The 19,774-nt window shown below is 44.5% G+C and overlaps 2 protein-coding genes across 5 annotated transcripts in view; one reads left to right on the top strand and one right to left on the bottom strand.

The window, feature by feature from the left end:
* NEU2 (neuraminidase 2) overlaps positions 1-2,813 on the bottom strand; it is a 32,667-nt gene extending 29,854 nt beyond the window's left edge. Inside the window, exon 1 of the mRNA XM_066326217.1 lies at positions 2,714-2,813. Within this exon, the coding sequence (XP_066182314.1) occupies positions 2,714-2,778 (65 nt within the window). The 5' untranslated portion in view covers positions 2,779-2,813. The remainder of the gene's footprint in view (positions 1-2,713) is intronic.
* NGEF (neuronal guanine nucleotide exchange factor) overlaps positions 1-19,774 on the top strand; it is a 39,522-nt gene that overhangs the window by 8,626 nt on the left and 11,122 nt on the right. Inside the window, exons 4-10 of one of the 4 annotated variants that reach the window (XM_066326216.1) lie at positions 6,317-6,487; positions 7,481-7,666; positions 7,772-7,875; positions 12,425-12,699; positions 16,962-17,122; positions 17,259-17,411; positions 19,354-19,483. In XM_066326216.1, coding sequence (XP_066182313.1) covers positions 6,317-6,487; positions 7,481-7,666; positions 7,772-7,875; positions 12,425-12,699; positions 16,962-17,122; positions 17,259-17,411; positions 19,354-19,483 — 1,180 coding nt within the window. Of the gene's footprint in view, positions 1-6,316; positions 6,488-6,634; positions 6,692-6,787; positions 6,830-7,480; positions 7,667-7,771; positions 7,876-12,424; positions 12,700-16,961; positions 17,123-17,258; positions 17,412-19,353; positions 19,484-19,774 lie in introns of those variants that run through there. The other 3 variants (XM_066326213.1, XM_066326214.1, XM_066326215.1) reach the window with 3 other exon arrangements.

Raw genomic sequence — 19,774 nt, 5'->3', positions numbered from 1 at the left:
CTCAGATGGGATTTTGATTTGAATCTATGTGCCTTTCAAAGCCATGAGAATAGTAGAGTAATTCATTGATCTCAGAACACTGATGTCTGGACAAAAGATGTCCTCTTAACATTATTGCTGATGTTCCAAAGTCTGGATGGCCATGAGCCATCCATAAGATAGTTCCTGAGAAAGTTTTTATGTCTAACTATGCTCAAATGATATTTTTTCCCCATGACCTTTCTCTTATGTGATCTCCAGCTCCCCCTAAGCACTCTAGAGTTCTCCACAACATTCCATTGCTCCCTCTCAGTCCTTCCCATTGTACAAAGGTCCAAACCCCTACAATGACAAGCCACTTCCCAACAACTTGGCTGATTTGCCGTGAGCATCTCAGTGCTGAGCTTCCAGCACAACTTCTGCTTCCCAGAGTAACCAGAGCCAAAGCCCTGGAGGGAGCTGAACTCATAAAAAGCTACTCTTTCACACTGAGATCAGTCCTTCCAGCTCTGGTGTGGTAGCAGTTGTGTAGAGATCATAGAAAGCTGTCACAGAACATACACTGGAAGAGAAGTGTGAAATTTCACTTTGCAAAGATCATGGAGGCCATTGATCTACCAGTGCAGAGCAAACTATTTCTTTATGTTGCTTATGAAATCTCCAATTCAGATAGACAAGGACCATCTAAAAACCCTTTGATCACATTTGATGTGAGCTCAATGAATGGAACTACTACAACAGTGAATACAAATAGTCACCTCCAGCAGCAAGAAGGAATCCAACTTATCTGAATTCCTGAAAATACATGTATTAGAGAGAAGCAGTCCACATGTGAAATAACAGCACTCTGAAAGGTGCTCACGTGAGTTTGGGTTAGCATCTGTCAGCCCAGCACTCTCGGACCTAGGCAGCAGAGGGCACTGCTTTTATAGCCTGATTTAACCAGAAGAGCAGGGAAAGCTTCTGGAGGGTCCAGGACCTGGATTGCAAAGAGATTTTTACCATACTTGAGCAAGTTTCCTTCTACTTATGAAATACATTTCTTAAAGTTACCTCCTCTTTATGCTGACAATGGTGCTTCAATTTGCAACTGGTGAAGACAGGAATAGCTGGTGCAAACACTTGTTAACCAAATCTTTAAATGTTGTTGCTCTACAACAAACAATTTTTTTCTTTAAGAGATAGATAAATAGATTTTTTCCTATCCCTCTTTTTGTGCAATCTGCATTCTAAAAAGTCTTTTGAAAACTAATACATTTTCAGTAAAAATAGCCACCGTAGGTATGAATATGTCATTACTGTCAAAATCTCATATTTCACAGGATCAAACAGAATAGCAAGCAATAATATATGCAATTCTAATAAAGCATCCTTCCAGCATATAGCCAATGGAGATCCCGATCCCAGCCTGCCCACCTATTCCACCCAGTCTCTGCTTGCCAGGTTTTTCAGCCCACTCATATTTTCATTACTGTGCAAGGTCTAGGCTTTGCCCTCCAGGTCTCCCAATCTGATCTGCTTCATCCAGACATGCACTGACCCCCAAATTCTCCATCAGTCTCTTTGTTTCCCTCCTTTTCTATCAGCTTCAACTTGTAATTCCCCACACAGTTTCCTCAGCCTATTATTTCCTAGACACATTTTTCTCACTTACCCCCCCTGTAGCTCATATCTCAGTGTCCTTTTGGTCCACACGCTCTTCACCATTTGGCTCCTTATACAATCTTCCTAGCTCCAGTGCCAATTTTTAGTCCTTTCCAATTCACCATTTCCTGAAACATCCAGCTGTGGGTGAGTTCCGCTCTTCATAGCAGTCCCCTGGTCCACAAGTAGCCCTCTTCCTCTCCATGCTTGAGTCTTGCTCCTTCTGATTTTCAGTCAAGTGGTTTTCTCATCATGCTGATCACTGAAATGGCCTTTACTCACAGTGCCTAGATCTGGACCAGACAACTTTTACAGCTACGGTATCAGAAATTCTTTCAGCCCTCAGCACAACACACATTCTCTCCATGGGCAGGAGCTCAGGAATTTTAGATGCTAAAATCTAAATCTAAAGTTTGTGTGCATTGTGGACAGTGGAAAAGGGCCTGTAATTCTACAGGATTTTTGTGAGTGTGGAAATGACAAAAACCTTGCAACCCCAGAATTTCATTTTGCATATCAACAGAAAGCAAAGTTTCTTGAAGGGAGAGAACAACAGGATTTCTGTTTTCCTTTAACAGAGATACAATAATATTTTCCTAAGTCTAACAATTACAGGGGGTTTAAATATGTAAAAAAATAACTTGTCTCTGGCAGATGGTCAGTAAGTAAAAGTGTAACCCTGATGATTATGAGCATCAAAAGGTTAGAAGCACATAAAGATCTCATAAATTACATTTCTGAACATTTTTAGTTATTGGTAAGGCTGCCAGTCCCAACAGATATAACTAAGGTGTTTTGATGAAAGCTTAAGGACCTTCAGGAGAACAGATATGTTCCTAGCCTTTAGGATCTAAAAATACTAGGGATGAGAATTTCCACCTGTCTACCATTAAAAAGTCAAAAATCTGGAATAGAAAGTACCCAGATATACTGATTGCCAAAATCACTGTTTAAAATACATGTGAACAGAGGAAACCTGAATGAAAATGAGGCAAGAAAAGGTCCTTGACTAGGTATAACATGCAAATCTATTAGTAACTTCACACTTCTCAATAATTTGGTTAGCTCAGATTAAAAAAGTGCTTCTTACCTCATCTTGTGGCCTTTCTTGGTGTGAAACTCCCACTGACTAGAAGGGTTTAGGGAATTTTTCATGAATAAGATCTCCTGCGCTGCCTCTTCTCTTTTGAATTTCTAGAAGAGGAGATCTAATTTCTAAAAATTGCTATAAGACAACATTTTGAAAATGCTTTTCAATTTCATTCAAAAACAAGCTCTTTGCATGGCATTATTTTAAGGATTGCTTTTGAGTTAAAATACACATAATAAATCTTAATTCAAATGATTACTCATTTTTCAAAATTACTGAACATGCAAACCAAGATAAGGAATTCATCCCTCAAGTGTAACTTAAATGAGGTAATTGTGATAAACTAATTATAAACTCTCATCAATCATCACATTTTTAACAGAACATGTATCAAGTCAGCCAGTATTTAAATTTTTTTTCCAGCAGCAGTACAGTGAAGCTGGAAACAATCTGGAACAACACAAACCCTTCTTTCCAGAACATACACAAGCTTAAACCCCTTCCCTTTGTCCAAAGCGAGCTGAACCATGGTCACGCTCCATGTCAATAGAGCATGCCCACCAAGGACCATTTCCATTGGCTTTATGCTTGCAGACCCTAAAAGCTCTAGAGGCAAAACTGGAATTTGGTCTTTTGGGGCATTGCATGGCTTCTGTCACCAACAAGAGCACAGGGCACGCAGCACCACTTCTACAGTGCTGCAGGAGGATTATTACGGGGCTTCAAAGTATGTTGCTCTGGTAGTCAGATCCTTTCTTTCCCCCTACAATTAGGCAAGGAATTCTAGGATGAATTAGAGGGATTTTGGTGAGAAAACTGGTTTGTCATCATGAGTTTGTGCTGATTTTGGTAACTGGAGAGAAGCTTTTTAGGGCCCGGATCAAATTGCTTGTTACAGTGAGAGAAAAAAGTACACCTTCTCTGAACTCCTACCTCATGTTTAAGATTTGGTGGAGTAGGAATCTCTCCAGGCCTGGACCTGCCATTTCACAGCAGTGAAAAATTATCCAAGGTGGTGCTGCCATGGTGTTGACATCCATCTGCACGTCTGCCACCTCTGCTCTGTTGGCACTCACTTTGAGCTCACTCTGTAGGGAGACAATACACACACAGAGATCTAGTTCTACCAAAAAACAAAAAAAAATCATTTTCAAAGAGTTTAGCTGCCCAGACTTGCTTACTGTGAATGGGATTAGCTTGAGTGAGTGCTGGCATAAAAGCAGAGGTAGAAATCTGCCTCAGGGAGTCGAGTGAAAAGTGGAATTGAGCAGCTAGGTCAGCATAAACTGCATACAAAATCCTAACAATTATGGAAGTAGGGAGGCATCTAATAGCTATTCTTCATAGAAGCAGTTTAGTATTCATGAACCTTTCTGAGTGACCAGAGAAAGCAGAGCGGCTCCAGGAAGAGACTGACCTGCCCTGGAATAGGCAGTAAGATGTGGAGTGCAAGGGAATATCAGATCTCTGACTCTGACCTGGATGTCCCACCCTCAGCATCAAGATCCCAGTCACCAGACCACCGTGACAGAATCACTTGTTTGCCTCTCTTTAGTTTCTGTGTCAAACTCTAAAAGCTTTCTGTTTTGTCCCCAAACAGAAAAGCAAGACTTAGAAAATCCCAGCAAATTTTGTAGGACAAAAATATCTCCTTCTTGCTAAATATAATTTTTTCTTCCAGTCCCAAGAGTGCTGGGAACACTCTGTCACCTCAGTTGGGAGAAAAAGTATTTCTCAGGCACTTGTTTTGTTTATGGATATTCTCTGTATGTCAATGTGAAGTACAAGAATAAGGCTGAGAAGGAAGAAAGAACATCTTTGAAAGATCAAGTTACAGTTAAAAAAGAAACAGCCCTAAAGGAAGGAAAAGTAGAGTATTGGTCACTGCTGCGCCGTGTAACAGCTCTCTGAGACATGGAAACACGAACTGGGCCTGCCAAGCTGGGCCACAGGGGGCATTTCACTCCTAGCTGGTATTTCACCTCTTCTGAGCTTCCACTGGGTTTATTATCATTACTGCTTTCTGTGATATTTTCAAGTTTTCATCTCAGACCAGAAGTAAAATTATGTCGGAAAAAGTGAAAGAAAAGGGAAGACAAGGCAGGATCAAATTACCAGATATGGGATCATGAGAAGATGCTTTCTGTTTCTGAATGTTTTTCATAGCATGACCCAGACATTTTTCTAAGAAGAAATTTCAATTTCCAACAGATTTAACCCTTGACAGTGAAGCAATGTGAAGGGTTAGGAATCTGTTAAACTCTTAGCGCATACTTCTGAAAGATTTACATTGTTTTTTAGTTAATACATCCAAAAGTCATATTTAGATATACTAGTTCATTCTAGTAGTGTCAGTTAAGAGCTTATACACTGATTTCACTTTGCATACTAGAGAGAAATCCTCACTGCTCTTGGTCCTTTCCTTGAGAAAACAGTAAACAGCATATCTGATTTTTCAGATTTCAGGGCAATGAAGAGGCTCCCTTTTTCTAAGAAAGAAGCTTTTTAGAAGCCTACCCACTCTTTAAAACACTTGACAATATTCTTGCCCTGGCAGCAAGCTACCAAAAAATGAGCTTCAGATAGTTGTGCTGCTTTATCCTTTCCACAAGGTTTTGGCCACCCCTTCACTCACCTGGCTCCCCCAACCCCCTAATCCCCAGTGTTTAATGGCTGATAACCCATACTGACCATCTATCCATTGACAATCTCAGCCACAGCTCTCAGGCTCTCATCCTCCTCTGAAAGTGCAACACAGGCTCCAGCTCTCACCCTCACCCTGGTATTTCCTTTTGGTTGCCTAGTTCTTCTGACCTCCTGGTCTGGGACTGGACAAGGACCACACTCACAGCACTCTCTGAGCCCTCAATAACATTTCCAGCTGTTTTTCCTTCCCATTCTGCTTCTTAATGACTTAACAACTGAGCTCTCCAGTGTGCCAGATCTAGATCTAGTTCACATAAGCTGAAGGAGTTTCTCTGGACGTATAATCACGTGCTGATTAAAAGCTATCCTGACATATCATTTAGCAAAACCAATATAAAAATGATAAAAAGGAAGCCATTTTACACATACAGACCGACACACAGATTTTATGTTGTTGCATAAATTACTTTACCACATACAGAAAAAAATCGTGGTTATTTATGCAACAGGGAGAGAGCAAGCACAAAAAATAGCAGACCATTTTCCCTCTGTTAACTCCTCAGTTGCAGAGTGGTACAGATGACTTTTTTTTCTGAGGGTTATTAACGTGTGGTAAAGAGCTGCGCCCAATCTGGCTACAAGCACTAGAACTGATGCAAGGATGTAACCGTACTCTGGAGATCAAGAAGATTTATCCCTGAGGCAGAAAAACAATTACCTGAACGAAGACAGATAGGAATCACTGAGTACTGAGATACTTACTTCCTAAACGAGGGAATATATCCTTATGGAAGTAGCGACGCTAAGGAAGGGGAGATGAGGGAAATGACCGAGCGGGTGCGAAGCCCTGCCGGAGAAGGAGAGGCGGATAGCAGCCAATCCTGTGGGGTAATCAGAAGTGCGCTTCCCGGCAGGAGGGATTAGGCTGAGTTTCCCAGTTACATTCCTCCATCTCAGGGTTTCACTCCTGGAGAAGAAATGCACCATATGCACCAGATTTGGAAGCAGTTCAGGAGAACCCCCCTCTGCCACCCCCTCTCCTCCCTCAAATCCGGCGCCATCCACACATAAGCAGAGAGGTGCAGGGGATGGGAGGGAGCGCTGCGCCCCGGGGCTGAGGGACGGGAGGTCAGTGGGGAGGTCAGTAGGACCCCCTCCCGCTGTGGGGTGGCCGTGCATGGAGGAGAGTGGCATGTGGCATGAGGTGGGACGGGGTGTGTGGGTGCTCGCTGGGGGAGGGTGCCTTGCTGGGGAGGGAGGGAGCGAACCGAGAAAAGCGCTTCCCTGCATCGAGGGAAGAAACCCCGCTGCAGGAGCTCAGGGGGCATGGAGGTAGGGGGGGCTGTGAAGGTGGGGGGCCTCTGGGGCAGGGATTGCTGCCTTTTGGGGGGGCCCCTGGGGAGGAGGGAGTCAGCCTCCGGAGGAGGGACCTGCGCTGGAGCGCTGGAGGGGAGCCGGGGGACTGAGGAGGTCTCTGCGGGCAGGGGTGCTGAGACCGGGGTGGGGGGCTCTGAGAGGGGAACCTGGGGAGAAGGGGAGCGACACGACACCTGAGGGGTCTGCGGGGGCTCGGAAAAGATTCTGGTGGCGTTGAGAGGGTCTCCAGGGGGGCTCTGAGAAGCTCTGGGGGGAACTCAGGGGTCGGGCGGAAGCGCTGAGGGCTCCGAGGGAGCGCGGCTGGGAACTGCCGGGCTTCGAGGGGTCTCGGGAGGGATTTTGGGGAAGGCTGAGAGAGCTCCGCCGGGATTTGGCAGAACTCCGTGGAGCCTCGGAGGAGATCTGGGAACGAGGAGCGGGACTGCAAGGGGCTGGGGGGACTCTGAGGGGCTGGTGGAAGCCCGCAGGGAGGCTTTGAGGGGATTTTGAGGGGGTCTCTCTGGGGAAAATCTGTGGGGAGGCTTTGAGGACAGTCTGAGGGGAGGCTCTGAGGGGGCTCTGAGAGGATTTGTTGAGGCTGTCTGGAGATTTTTAGGGGAGAGCCATGGGAGAAGGGACGCTTTGGGAGAAGGGGCTGTCGGAGGAGAGGCTCTGAGGGGGCTTAGGAGCTCAGAGGGCCGGCGTGGGGGGCGGCTGCGGGGGTGCCCCGGGAGCGCTTGCGAGGCCCCTCTCCCTCCCGTGCAGGCTGCTGCCTTCCTGCCCCCGTTACCGTGGCAACCGCCCGGGCTCCCCCAGCCCCGCACCGCCGCCGCCGCTGCCGCCGGAGCTGCTGGACAGCCGCCTGCCGCCGCCGGCCATGGAGCTCCTGGCCGCGGCCCTCAGCGCCGCCTGCGCCTTCGACCAGGAGGGCTCGGCGGGCCAGCTCAGCAGGTGAGGGGGTGCTGAGGGCGGGGGCGCGGGGCCAGGGCCGGCGTACGGACCGCTCTGCCGCCGCCGTCCCGCCGCTGCTCTGACGGTGCCTCCGCCTCCCCACAGGGAGCCCGCCGCCGCTGAGCAGACCCCCGCCGCCGGCACGGCCCAGGCGCCGCCCGCACACCCCATGACGGCCGACTCCTGGAGGAACCTCATCGAGCAGATCGGTAAGGAGCCGTGCCCGCCGCGGGATGTCCGGCCGCCGCCGCGCCCTCACACAACTTCGCCGCTTCTCCCGCTCCCCGCACCGACGGCGGCACAGCAGCCCCTAGAGGTGCCCATCGGCCCGGCCGGACGGCACCTGCCGGCCCCCCGAGCCCCCGAACCCAGAGCTAAAGACAAGCGGTGATGGGGGAGTCTAGGGCGGGGTAAGGGCTTGTGCTGCAGGACCCCAACTCCCTGCCCTTGCTACGAACCCCCTCACCGCTGGTGTCAAAATACATTAGCGTGGCTTTTTGAGATCTTTAGGGGCATCAGGTTTGCACGTTGCTCGGCAGAGGATTAATGCTATCGCAGAACTGCATAACCTGTGTTTATAAATAATGATTATTCTTGTGGTTCTGAAACAATTAATCATTCAGGCTACTCCAAACTTTCTACTAAAATATGATTTTGCATACTCCAAAAGGCATAAGACTAAAGTATTTTGTCACCCATCCTGTTGGACATTAATTGTATGCACCAGGTTCTGCATCTGTTCGGTGTAACAGCCACTGGCATAGCATTTCAACACAGGAGTAAGTTATTTTACCCTTTGTGGTCTCTAAAAAGCCAAAGCTGAGGCTATCTGGGTGGTTGTGGGGGAAAGGACTATTAAGCTTTTGCTCTTACGGTATTTTCTTTAATTTTTTACCTTTATCTTCTGTGGGATGGGGAGAGGATCTCCACAGCTTGTTTGTTGGTTTCCCACATCAGAATTGCGACATTCCTCAGAGGGATTTCATCAATAACAAAGTTAAATCCCATCCTGAGGCAGGTTTTATGGTCTGAATATAAAAGCTTTGTCTTTAAACACTCCTACTCAGTTTCAGTAAATAGAATCAACATACTTGAATTGAGAGGGCAAGAATGCAGCACTTAGCATGGGAAAATCCAACAGATAATTCTCACGAGCAGCAATGCAAACCTCCCTGGCAGGAATGAAAAGGCTTCTCAGGCTGTCTCTGCTGTTTGGTGGCAGGCTGTGGCATGCAAGGCCGATTCTTGGTACACCTGATGCCACTGGGATAGTGCTGGAGAAGGAGGCTGGTGTGAAACCAGCAGCCTGCCAGCATCTGTCCAACAAACCAGCTGAGTCTGGGGCCTCCTGAACGAACGTGGTGAACAATCTGCATGAGTGTTACCAGATCTGTTACCTGCTTTTGGCTATGTAGATACTAACCTACCAAGAGAATTGTGTCAAAATACCATCAGTTTACTGGGACTGTGCACTTCAGAGGAGAAATAAAAATACTAAAACCAGCAGGAGTTCAGAGCAACCCCATTGCTATATTCACACACATTTTAATGTAGTGTATGTCAGAGGGAAGCTGTGCAAAAGCTCTGCACATATCAGTGTAACTCCAAGTAGGTCTGTTACACCTTTATGGAGGACACTGGCTTTTGACAATCTGAGATGTTATGTTTATCCCCACCAGAGGTGTTACATCAGATGGCTGGAGCTCACTCACTCCTTTCCCTCTCTCCTGCTTTTGAGACATTAGTGAACTCTTTGCCTGAAACTGGAGCAGAGAATTTCAGAGAAAACCTCCCTGGGCCTTCTGGGATTTTATATAGCTTTCAATGCAATAACGTTTACTTTAAGAGCGCTGCTAACTCTCTGAGGCAAGGATTTCCACAATTAGTAACTAGTTTTTCAATTCCCCTCCCAGGTTTTAAGAGGGTTAGGAAGGGAGACTGTGACAGCAAAATCAAATGGAATAAACAAAAGGGAAATGTCTGTTACGTAGTATAAAAATTATGTAAACATGCCTTAGGAAGGCTTAAACACCGAGGTCAACAGAGAACACCAAACTGACCACGGGGTTAACTGTTAGCCAGGTCACAGTAGGGGCAGTTGGGACATTAAGCAATGAAGGGAGCTTCAGGTCTTTGTACAGGTCTGACATTTTATACTTGTTCACTTACTAAATGCAAGCCTTTACTAAATAATTATATAATCTGAGTCGCATTCAGCTATTGATCTCATCTTTTTTTAAACACATTCCATCAGCTCCCAGATGTACTGTTCTCCTTTCAACATGTCAAAACCTTGTTCCTCGACCTTGCATCTGTTACCTTTCCTGTGCTGTGACCATCTCCATCTGGACAAGGCTTTACCCTAACTTCTCTCCCTCTCTCTTATCTACATGATTTCTCTATCTGTTTTAACCTCTTTACCAACATATGGGTAGACCCTTAGGACCAAGACAGCAGGGATATCTTTTATCCTTTTAGCACAACCGTCCTTATTTCTTCCTACCTTTCTGCCTAAACATCTACCTGTCTTTTGTATTTCTTCTGTACCACTGTTCTGCTTTTTCCCCATGTTGCTCTCTGTGGTAGAGCTTCAGCCAGTCTCTCTTGCTGTCATTTCTAATTGAGTTCTGGTGCTGGATGCTTTCTGTCAGTCAGATCTTTCCATGTCTGTATTCACTTTGCCTGCCGCTGACAGCTCTGTAGCTCTTACCTGGTCAGTCAGGGAACCTGGAAACAAAACCAACTTTCATTATCTGGGGTTTACTTCTTTAAAAGCAAGAGAGAAATAAATCTTTTAAAAATGGCTGCTCTTCAGATCTGCACAAGGGACCCTAAATCCCCCTTACACAAAGCATCCTCTGACTTGCAGGGCAGAGCCAGCAGCACAACATGGCTGTATACCTGCAGTCAAACACTGCAAGTATAATTATCTCCAATTTGAGTAAAATAGATTACGCTTCAGTTTCCCAGCGTGTTTTCCCTTGAGCCAAACACTGCTCATGCTGCTGCAGGATGTTGCTTCCCAGCCTGTCCTGCTCTCTATGGGGCAAAAAGAGCGCTCAAGCACAGGCTGCCCATACAGATCAGTACCACCAAAAGCAGCTCCAATTTAGCAGGCTCTTTGCTACATACCTGAAGGGACTTTTCCATCCTTTTACATTCTCAGCACCCTCCCTGATGGTGAAAAACAGCCTGAAATGCTTAGGAAAGCCATATAAACCTAGTTGACGCAGAGAGAAATTACATAAGTGGCGGCAGCATGGAAAACTTCAGGGGAAGTCTCCTCTGCTCAGTTTTGTGTAGGAAGCTAACAGAAGACTATATGGTTTCCTAGGCACAGCTACCCTTGCTGCTATTTTAATCTGGTGTTGAACATCTTTCCAGGAAGAACAGATAACAGGACACACTCACAGACTGCAGTGATGCTGTGCTTGTTCCTGCACTTTTCCCCAGGATATTTCCTATATAGTTTTAGCAGTGACTGGTACATAGCCTCGTTGAAACTGGTCCAGAGATTTAACAGGCAGCAACATCTACATTTCTGTCTGCCTTAAACAAACTTTTAATCCTATTGTCTCTCACCTTATTAGATATAGAATCTCAGATCAAATATCATGAATACATGTAACCAGATAAATATAAACCCTTAATGATTCGGACAAAATAAATTATTTAGCATGGGATTTTTTAACATCAAAGGATTTTATCTTTATTCATTCATGTTACACTGCAATTCAAGTATAAACCAAGGGAGATAATGTAAATTGTGCTTCTTAATTTCATTAAGGGAGGAAAGTGACTCAGTATGCTCATGCTCTGCTGCCTTTACATGTCTTCTAAATTACATTTTATATTTAAGCAATTAAAATTCTGGGTCCTACAGATATTTCAGAAAGAAAAATGGGACAGTTTGAAAGCCCTCAGAGAGACAAAGGATGTTCTAAAGATTGGCAATGAACTTCAGGATTCCTACCTTATTCGTGCTGTCAGTTGATAGTGGAGTGGGGGAAAATCCGGTGCAATTCCATCTACTCCTGAAGTTAGTAATTGAAACTTGGGAGGCACCTGGTGTCCTTGATGTGCTGTCACATGGTGGGAACTCAGAGCTTGTTCCTTAGTGCTGTAGCAAATAGGTACCTTTTGGATGTTAATTTTGTATCTTTAAGCATTATAGAAACTGAGAAGGAAAACAGCAGGATATTAAGCAACGTGTCCAAGGCTAACCATGAAGTCCATACCAAAACAAACCTAGTAACTATAGCTAGTTGTCCCAAAGCTTCACCTGTCCAATGCCAGTAACAGCAGCTCAGTACTTCCTCATTAGGATTTTTGAGGCCATCAGATTGCTCCTTTTAAAGTAATTTCAATGTGTGCAGTGTTACTTTTCCAGACACACACTTAAACATAGATATCAACCTATATAACATGTGACATAGTAATATAACAGAGAAAATCAAGGTTTAAAATACATTTAAAAGCCTGACAAAATGCTTTTTTTATGTCCTCTGATCATCTGACTGTGTTAATAAATGTTTTGTGAGAGCAGATTGTTAACAATACTCTAGAAATGGCCTTCCATTTATAGTTTCCACTTCTGGCTGAAATAGGAATACCATAATTGGCTTTTCACTCTGCATGGAAGGGATATCTCTCACCTCTGCTGAGGTGAACCAATGCAAAGCAATTGTCCTTTCCCACAAGACTTTTCTACTATCCCGTTCAGTTGTAACCTCTTGGATCTGTTATGTTCCTTCCCAGGGCTCTTGTACCAGGAATATCGAGATAAATCTACGCGCGAGGAGATTGAAACCAGGAGATTGCAAGATTCCCAGACAGACCCCGAGGAGACTTCACCCAGTGAGGAAACCCCATCTGAAGCAGAATCCACAAGTACAATCGAAAACAAAGCTCCACCACAAATCAATTTGCTGAGAAATTCCAACTCCAGGTTCAACTTATGGCAGGATCTTCCTGAGGTCCAGAATAGTGGTGTCCTCAGCATCCTCCAACCAGATGAGATCAAGCTACAGGAGGTAATGGAGGAAGGCAGAATATTTCTTAACTCTGTTGCTGCTTAAAAAATGGAGAGTGAATTAGGCCAAATGATCAAGATTTAAAAAGTAAAAGCTTCACAGTAGTCACAGACAAGCCTTGCCCTGTTGAGTACTTTCTGAGTTCTACTGGTTAGCACACGACTCACTCTTTTTTTGTGAAACTGCAGACATTGTTCTATATGCTGTTGCTGCTGGACATTTCTGTAGCAAAAGGAACTTCTTTTCCCTCTTCTGATTCAGTGTTAGGAACAATTTACAAAGGAAGAGGGATATTTAGGAGGTTTTTGCTAAGGAGGTATTGGTTCCAGTATACATTAATCCTTTTCTGAAGTTACTATCAGGACACAACTTTCCACCAGAAATCTTACAAGAATTCAACCATTACCTGTAAGGTTTTGAATATGATTACATTAATAGAAATAGAAGAGATAGAGATTGATAAACTTCCTTATATTTAATTGTTGTTACTTGGAGTCTATTGCAAACAGTAAAAAATAATGACAGGTATATTTGCATTTAGCCACGCAGTGCAGTGACATCACTATTTTAGAGCCATGTTTACAGGACTGTATCAGACAGTGAAAGGGGTGGGTGGGGGTAGCTGTCACAGGTGATGACAACATCAGTCACGCCACAATTAACAACTGGTTGTTATTCTGGGTATCATGGGGAGTGTGGGTGCTCTTTGTCACTGCGTAGCACTGCATTCATAGCCAGCAGTGGGGAGGGCAGACTTATTTAGTGTGCTGTTTGCATTGTGGTACAAGGAGTAGGCTTTCCAAGGCTCTCTTTCCAGCTGTACTGCTGCACCAGGGTTGCCTCTGGTGAGACGGTGGCAGTGTATCTGCTTAGTCCTGGCTCATGGGATGGCACCCAAAGTGCTGAAGAACATCTCCGAGTGCAAGCAGTCCCTCCTAAGTTCACTTAGACTTCCATAATCCACACTGATGAACACCTTGTGCAAACAGTGCCAGTCCTGACTAGGGCTGTGACTTGACTCTGACACTGGAAAGGCTCATGTAGTGCACCCCAAGGATATGATGGGCAAGGTTGTGTTAATCACACCCTTACTGGAGGCGACTAGTGTTTATATACAGTAGTTTGGGCTGGCAAGCACAGGCTGTTAGTGTATCAGAGTTAGGGTTGAAGGTGAATGAAAGGATTTGTTGTTTTTCCATGTTCTTCTTCTGCTCTGGTTATTTGGATTTGTTCTGTTTACCTGGCAAAACATGGTACTTCTAAGTGCCAGCATTAAAAACACAATATGGCATTTGAAAAAAGTACAAGCTTTTTTTTTTTTTTTTTTTTTCTTCAAAATGAAGCATTTTTTATGGAGAAGCATTTTTCTTAAAAGTGTACATTATAGATTTCAAAGTTTGTCATTTTTGTTAAGTTATATTCATTACCTGTATGTGTTTTGGAGAAAAAAATCACTGTGGTGCTAAAACCCAATATTAATTGTGCTCAATTTTCTTCTCTCTGTTAAAATAACCAGAGAAATAAAGCAGCTGGAGAATGGGACAGTGCTGTCATAAAGAAGGGCTGTGCCTTCTCCACTGTTACTTTATCAGACCTGAAATTTTCTTCCTTCTTGTTCTGGGATTAGCACAGTAAGAGATTATAAAATTGCTCAAGGCCAGAAAGCTGTGAAATTGGCTGAGCATTGTACAGATAGAGTGGAGAATTTGCTTTGTGAGGAGAATTAAGGTCAGAAAACAAGGAGGGCTGGAGAAATCCCCAAAGCTATTAAATAGATGATGTTGAATTCCGCCTTGCTATAAGCAAGCACTACTTGCTCCTGCAGTTCTGGAACTCTACTCATGTTGGATATGAATTGTGAGAGTGATACGTACATGAGGGCTTAATTTAGTGAAAGTAAAATGTTCAGCTTCATAAAGGAGAACTGGAGAAGTTTTCCTGAAGTACAGGACAGCAGAAATTCTGGAATAAACATCTTAAGAACAAAGCTATATTTTCTGACTATTTTATCTTCAAAGCTGTAGTAAACACAGGGACTAGAAAAGCTTGCATGTCTTCAGCCAGGAAAGGTGGAGCAAGAGTATTATTTTGACCACGGGAAGAAATACCAGTATATCGTTACGATTCGGGACGGCCCAAATAATGATACATAAAAACTCCGGTTTCTCTGGAGGGCATTATAGCAAAAGTCTTATTGAAAGATAGACTCTTTCATACAGTGTTTCAGTGCAATCAATAGGATGGGTCATTTAGAGCCTACACCTCCTTATAAACATCTTTACCTGTAAACAAGTTGGAAAAACACCAGGTGTCAGGAAGAGGATATCTACAAGGATTGTTTTGGGTTCCTCCTTATGATTTCCCAGGCCAGAGTGGGAAGAGTTATGTACTTGGATTTCCCACAGGCCCAAGCTAGTGCCTCAAGCCTAAAAATCTATGTTCTGACCACTGTCAGCTCCCACACTGGTACACAAATGGAAAGAAAGTTGTAATTAACACCCTGTTTTGTAGCTGAGGAAGGGAACACCACTGTAGCTGTAACAGAGCTGGGCTTAAACAGTCAGAGAAAAAGTTGGTTATCTGAAATAATCTTCAGAGTGAAAGAGGCTAGAACAAGAAGAGAAATCCAGAGTTCATTAGTGGCAATGATGGAAAATTACTGAGCAGCTTATCAATGCAAGATTAAAAAAACAACCAGGTTTTCAAGCATCAAAACAAGGAACTTGACTGGAAGAGCAGGGAAAAGTGTCGTGGAAAGTGATTTTTTTATTGTCCCCATTGGAACAAACAAGCCAGATATTTTCACTATGGATTTCATTATTTCTTTAGTGTAACCTGCATTCTGGACCTGCCTTTGCAGGTCTGGCACCCTCCATTATGGCAAACAGCAAACTTATACAAATTCTACAGCCAGACTTGGCAGAAAAAAATTCCTGACTTGGAGTCTCTGGAGAGCTGCAGTGCAAAATTATTGGAGGTGTCAATCTCCAGGTCTGAAATGTCACTTCAACTGCTATTTTAGCAGCTCTGGATTGAGTAACTTGTCCCTCCTTGCTGTACCCATTCACCCAGATCTTGGACTGCAGCACAGTGTCAGGAACACAACCCAGGTCTCTAGCTTGACTTCTTATGTGATATTTCCAGGAAAACGCCAAAAACTGATCTGTGGAAAGTTCAAAATCATTTCTTTAAAGAGAAAAAATAGACAACAACCAAGCCATGAGACAGACCCTGAGCTAATTTAGAATATATTTTTCTATGTACACATGACAAAAAAAAAACCTGCATGTACCTGTGGCTCCATCAGACCTCCTCAACTTTGGCTGGGCCCCAGCAGCTGCTGAGATCTAGCACAGCTCAGAGACTGGCACCTGCACTGCCTGGCCAGCTCCCCCCTTTGCAGGCTGCAACAGAGGAGCTGTGGGCACTAGGGGAGCATTGAAGCAGCTTTAGATTCAAAGGAACAAAACTTTCACTGAATTACCAACTACCTTTCTTAGTAATGGGTCCCAGGAGAAGGAACTCAAGATACCCCTTCATCAAGAGATGCCTGAAGGATCTAACAACTTTTCATTGTGTTGAAGATCTTATGAGAATCTTCACTTAATCTTACTTCAACTAATGGATTCAGTAGTTGTGTAAATAAACACCTTTTGTATCTGTCTCTGAGCAGAGACAGCATCTCCTCACCCAGAGAGTAAGGGATCTCTGAGTGGTAATAGTGGAATGTCCCTGCAGCACTTGCAGTAGGTAGAACACTTTATATCTACATCTCATTAAACTGATTTTTATCTCTGAACCAAACCATCAATTTGTCTTTCTGCTTCCACAGACCACATCCTTGGCCTGAGGAAACAAGGCTTTGCTCCAGAGTTTTCTCTTCTAACAGGATAAGCAAAGGCTGAAATTTGGAGATTATTTATGATTTCTGGTAGTAGGTAGGGGGCTACTGTGTCTTGTCCTGGTCTGTTGTAATTTGGGGCAGAAAAGTGTATGGCCAAGGCTGACCAGGGAGTCTCACTTGGACAGTAACAGCTGTATTTCCTCTAGGCCAGGGCTGATGGCTGTGGGAGGAAAACTTCCCTGTTGAACTCACTGTCTCCTGTAATGTGGCAAATGCATTGTTGGGCTTACCTCTCCTTGCAGCCTGGGCCTGCAGAGTCGGTGCAAGGCTGAGCAGCACAGATGTTGTCAGTAATGCCCGGAGTGCCTCTCTGTAGAAAGTACCTGTGCTGACTTCCTTCTTTGGGATTTTCCCCCAGGCCATGTTTGAGCTGGTTACTTCTGAAGCATCATATTACAAGAGTCTGAATCTGCTGGTGTCTCACTTCATGGAGAATGAACAGCTGAAAAAGATCTTACACCAGTCTGAGGCACACATCCTCTTCTCCAACGTGCTGGATGTCATGGCTGTCAGCGAGCGGTAAGTTGGCTGCTGAATGGCACTGAAAGCAGTAGCTTTAGGTAACTGCAGTTGTAAAGGGATAGGCTGACTTCTCCTGGGAATTGCCTGGGACAGATAGATCACAATTAATATGGATGCTGACTCTCTCATTTAGGTTCCTGTTAGACCTCGAGCAGCGGGTGGAAGAGAACATCGTGATCTCAGACGTGTGTGATATTGTCTACCAGCACACAGTTAATCACTTCTCTGTGTACATCACCTACGTCTCCAACCAGACCTACCAGGAGAGAGCCTACAAGCAGCTTCTGTGAGTTCTAGCCCTTGTTGCTGGACTGTTTTGCAAAAGTGTACAGGCCACCGATTTAGCTTTAATTTTGGTATTTATGAGAAAGGGCTAGATAGCACAGAAATGGGGCTTCCCAGTTCATGATTTCTTACTGCATCTATAAAAAGAAAACACAATTAAAGGTTTTATAGTAAGGATGGGTAACATCGCAGGTAACATGGCAGGTAAATTCAAAGCCAGCATTTCTCAACTGTAGGAAATATTTATGGTGTGGGCAGGGCTATGTGCTTGTGTAATGCACGTATTTTTAAACTGCAAATAGAGGCAAGCTATGGGAGGCCAAGAATATGATATAGATCTCTGATGAGAAGAACAGCCACTGCTTTTCTGAACTGTCTCAGCAAGGCATTTGACTTTCCCCAATTTTATAACTATTCTTTTTCAGAACAACAGGATTTTCTTAAAAGGAGGGGGGGAAAAAAAGCTATTTTCTTCACATTCTAGTGTTACACACTATTTTTCAAGTATATCAAGTCTTTTGGTCCAGTAGGAATTCTCTGATACCAGCTCAAAACAAGTGCCTTACAAGCTTGTCTTTGAGAGGAGGAGAATCAATTTTTCTCTAGTTGCAATGTCCTGGATTCTTTCAGGACAGCCATTGCACTTGCTGCAATGTATCTTCTCCTGTAGCATCAGCTGGTTCAAGTGACTGAACCATGTCTAGTCCTTGCATTTCTCTGCTCTCTAACTTTTGAGAAAAAAACCCCAAACATTTAAGGGACTTTTATTGAGCTTGCCCTGCTGTTCTCTCCAGAAAGAGGGTACCACAGAGGTTCCTTCAGTCAGAGGTGAGCAATACAGCTGCAGAATGTTTGCCTGCTGCCAATATCTAAACACTTATAAGCAATGCACCAACAGGCTGCGTTACTTGAGCTTGAAAGAGACCTGTTGGAGATGAGGTACTCCTGAATGTGAATTCAGAGGGCAGCATTTCTTTTGTCTGCAGGAATTCATAAGGCAAATGGAAAAGAAGAGAGTCCCTTCCCCAGGCTCCCAGCTAGCACAGAAATTTTGCAACACTTGGCTGAACTCAGAGCCTGAGGTGTGTCACAGTTTCCTCCATTTGACTGTTCCTCAGACACATGCAGTTCCATTCTGCTGTGAGTCACACTGTCACACAGGTACCTGCTACGACGGGGAGGAACACTGCCAATGGCTTCTTTGGAATGTTGTAAAGAACACACAGTACAAACAGGTTCTGCACAGTTAGCAACCTCTTTGCATCCATGCTGTTTCTGCTAGCCAGGACTCCAGCAGCACAAGCCTTGCTCAGGTTCACTCAGTCTATGGCTGCCAGGAAGCTTTGTCTGCCTGTGGCAGCTGGGACTGCTCTGCTCTGCACAGCTGAGTCTGTGGCCCAGCTGTGCCCTCATCTCCTGCAAGCATCATCAGGGAAGGCCCAGGCATGGCCCCTGCCCTCCTCAGGCGAGATAATGAGTTCCATCTTCTATAGCTAAGCAGCAAGGAATATTCAAGCTTGAGCTACTTTGTGGCTTGTCTTGTTCTTATGACTGTGTGAGTTTCACCTTATCACAGAGTTCCAACTGTGTAAAAATACATAATTATGCCTCTGACTCATTTACTTGGACCCACACCCCATTCACATACACCTACACACACAGTGTATGCTGCTGAGCTAGATATGAACACATGTGAACACTGCCGTGGCTTGTACATTAGAAGTCTATTTTTTTTTCTCTCCCCCAACACTATAAATAGTTTGAGATTTAAACTAAAATACACCCAGAGGCATTCAGTCCCCTCCTTCCCTCTTCTCTCCTATTGGGAGAGGCCAGGCAGTTGCTGTATCTGGGACCAAGCTGCTTTTAGGTCACCAGCCATACACCAGAGTCCTAGGCAGGGTAGCACTCAAAGTTCTCAGCTTCTCTATCTCTCCTCTCAGCCAGGACAAACCAGCCTTTCGGGAAGTGATCTCACAGCTAGAGCGGGATCCCAAGTGCAAAGGCCTGTCCTTTTCATCTTTTCTGATTCTGCCATTTCAAAGGATCACTCGACTCAAGCTGCTGGTACAGGTAGAGTTTTGCTCTTCTCTCTCTCACAAAGGACTTCTGGATCACTCCTGGAATTTTCCTTTCCAGCAGCTGTGAATAGGGCTTAGATACAGCCGTGATCGACCCTAGAACTGGACGAAGCCTTTCCACACAGTCAGACATTCTCCACAACTATGGAAAAAGGATTTCAGTCACTCAGAGTCCATCCCCAAATTAGTGCTGAATTTGCCAGATAGCTTTTACTGAGTGAAAGACTTGAGAAGGAGCTTTGTCGAGCTGCCAGAAGGGGTAGCAACAGTCCATTAACCCAGC

Source organism: Sylvia atricapilla, chromosome 10 (assembly GCF_009819655.1).
Source record: "Sylvia atricapilla isolate bSylAtr1 chromosome 10, bSylAtr1.pri, whole genome shotgun sequence".
Taxonomy (NCBI): Eukaryota; Metazoa; Chordata; class Aves; order Passeriformes; family Sylviidae; genus Sylvia; species Sylvia atricapilla.
Note: the sequence above shows the minus strand (reverse complement) of the source record. Positions and strands in the feature narration are given on the sequence as shown.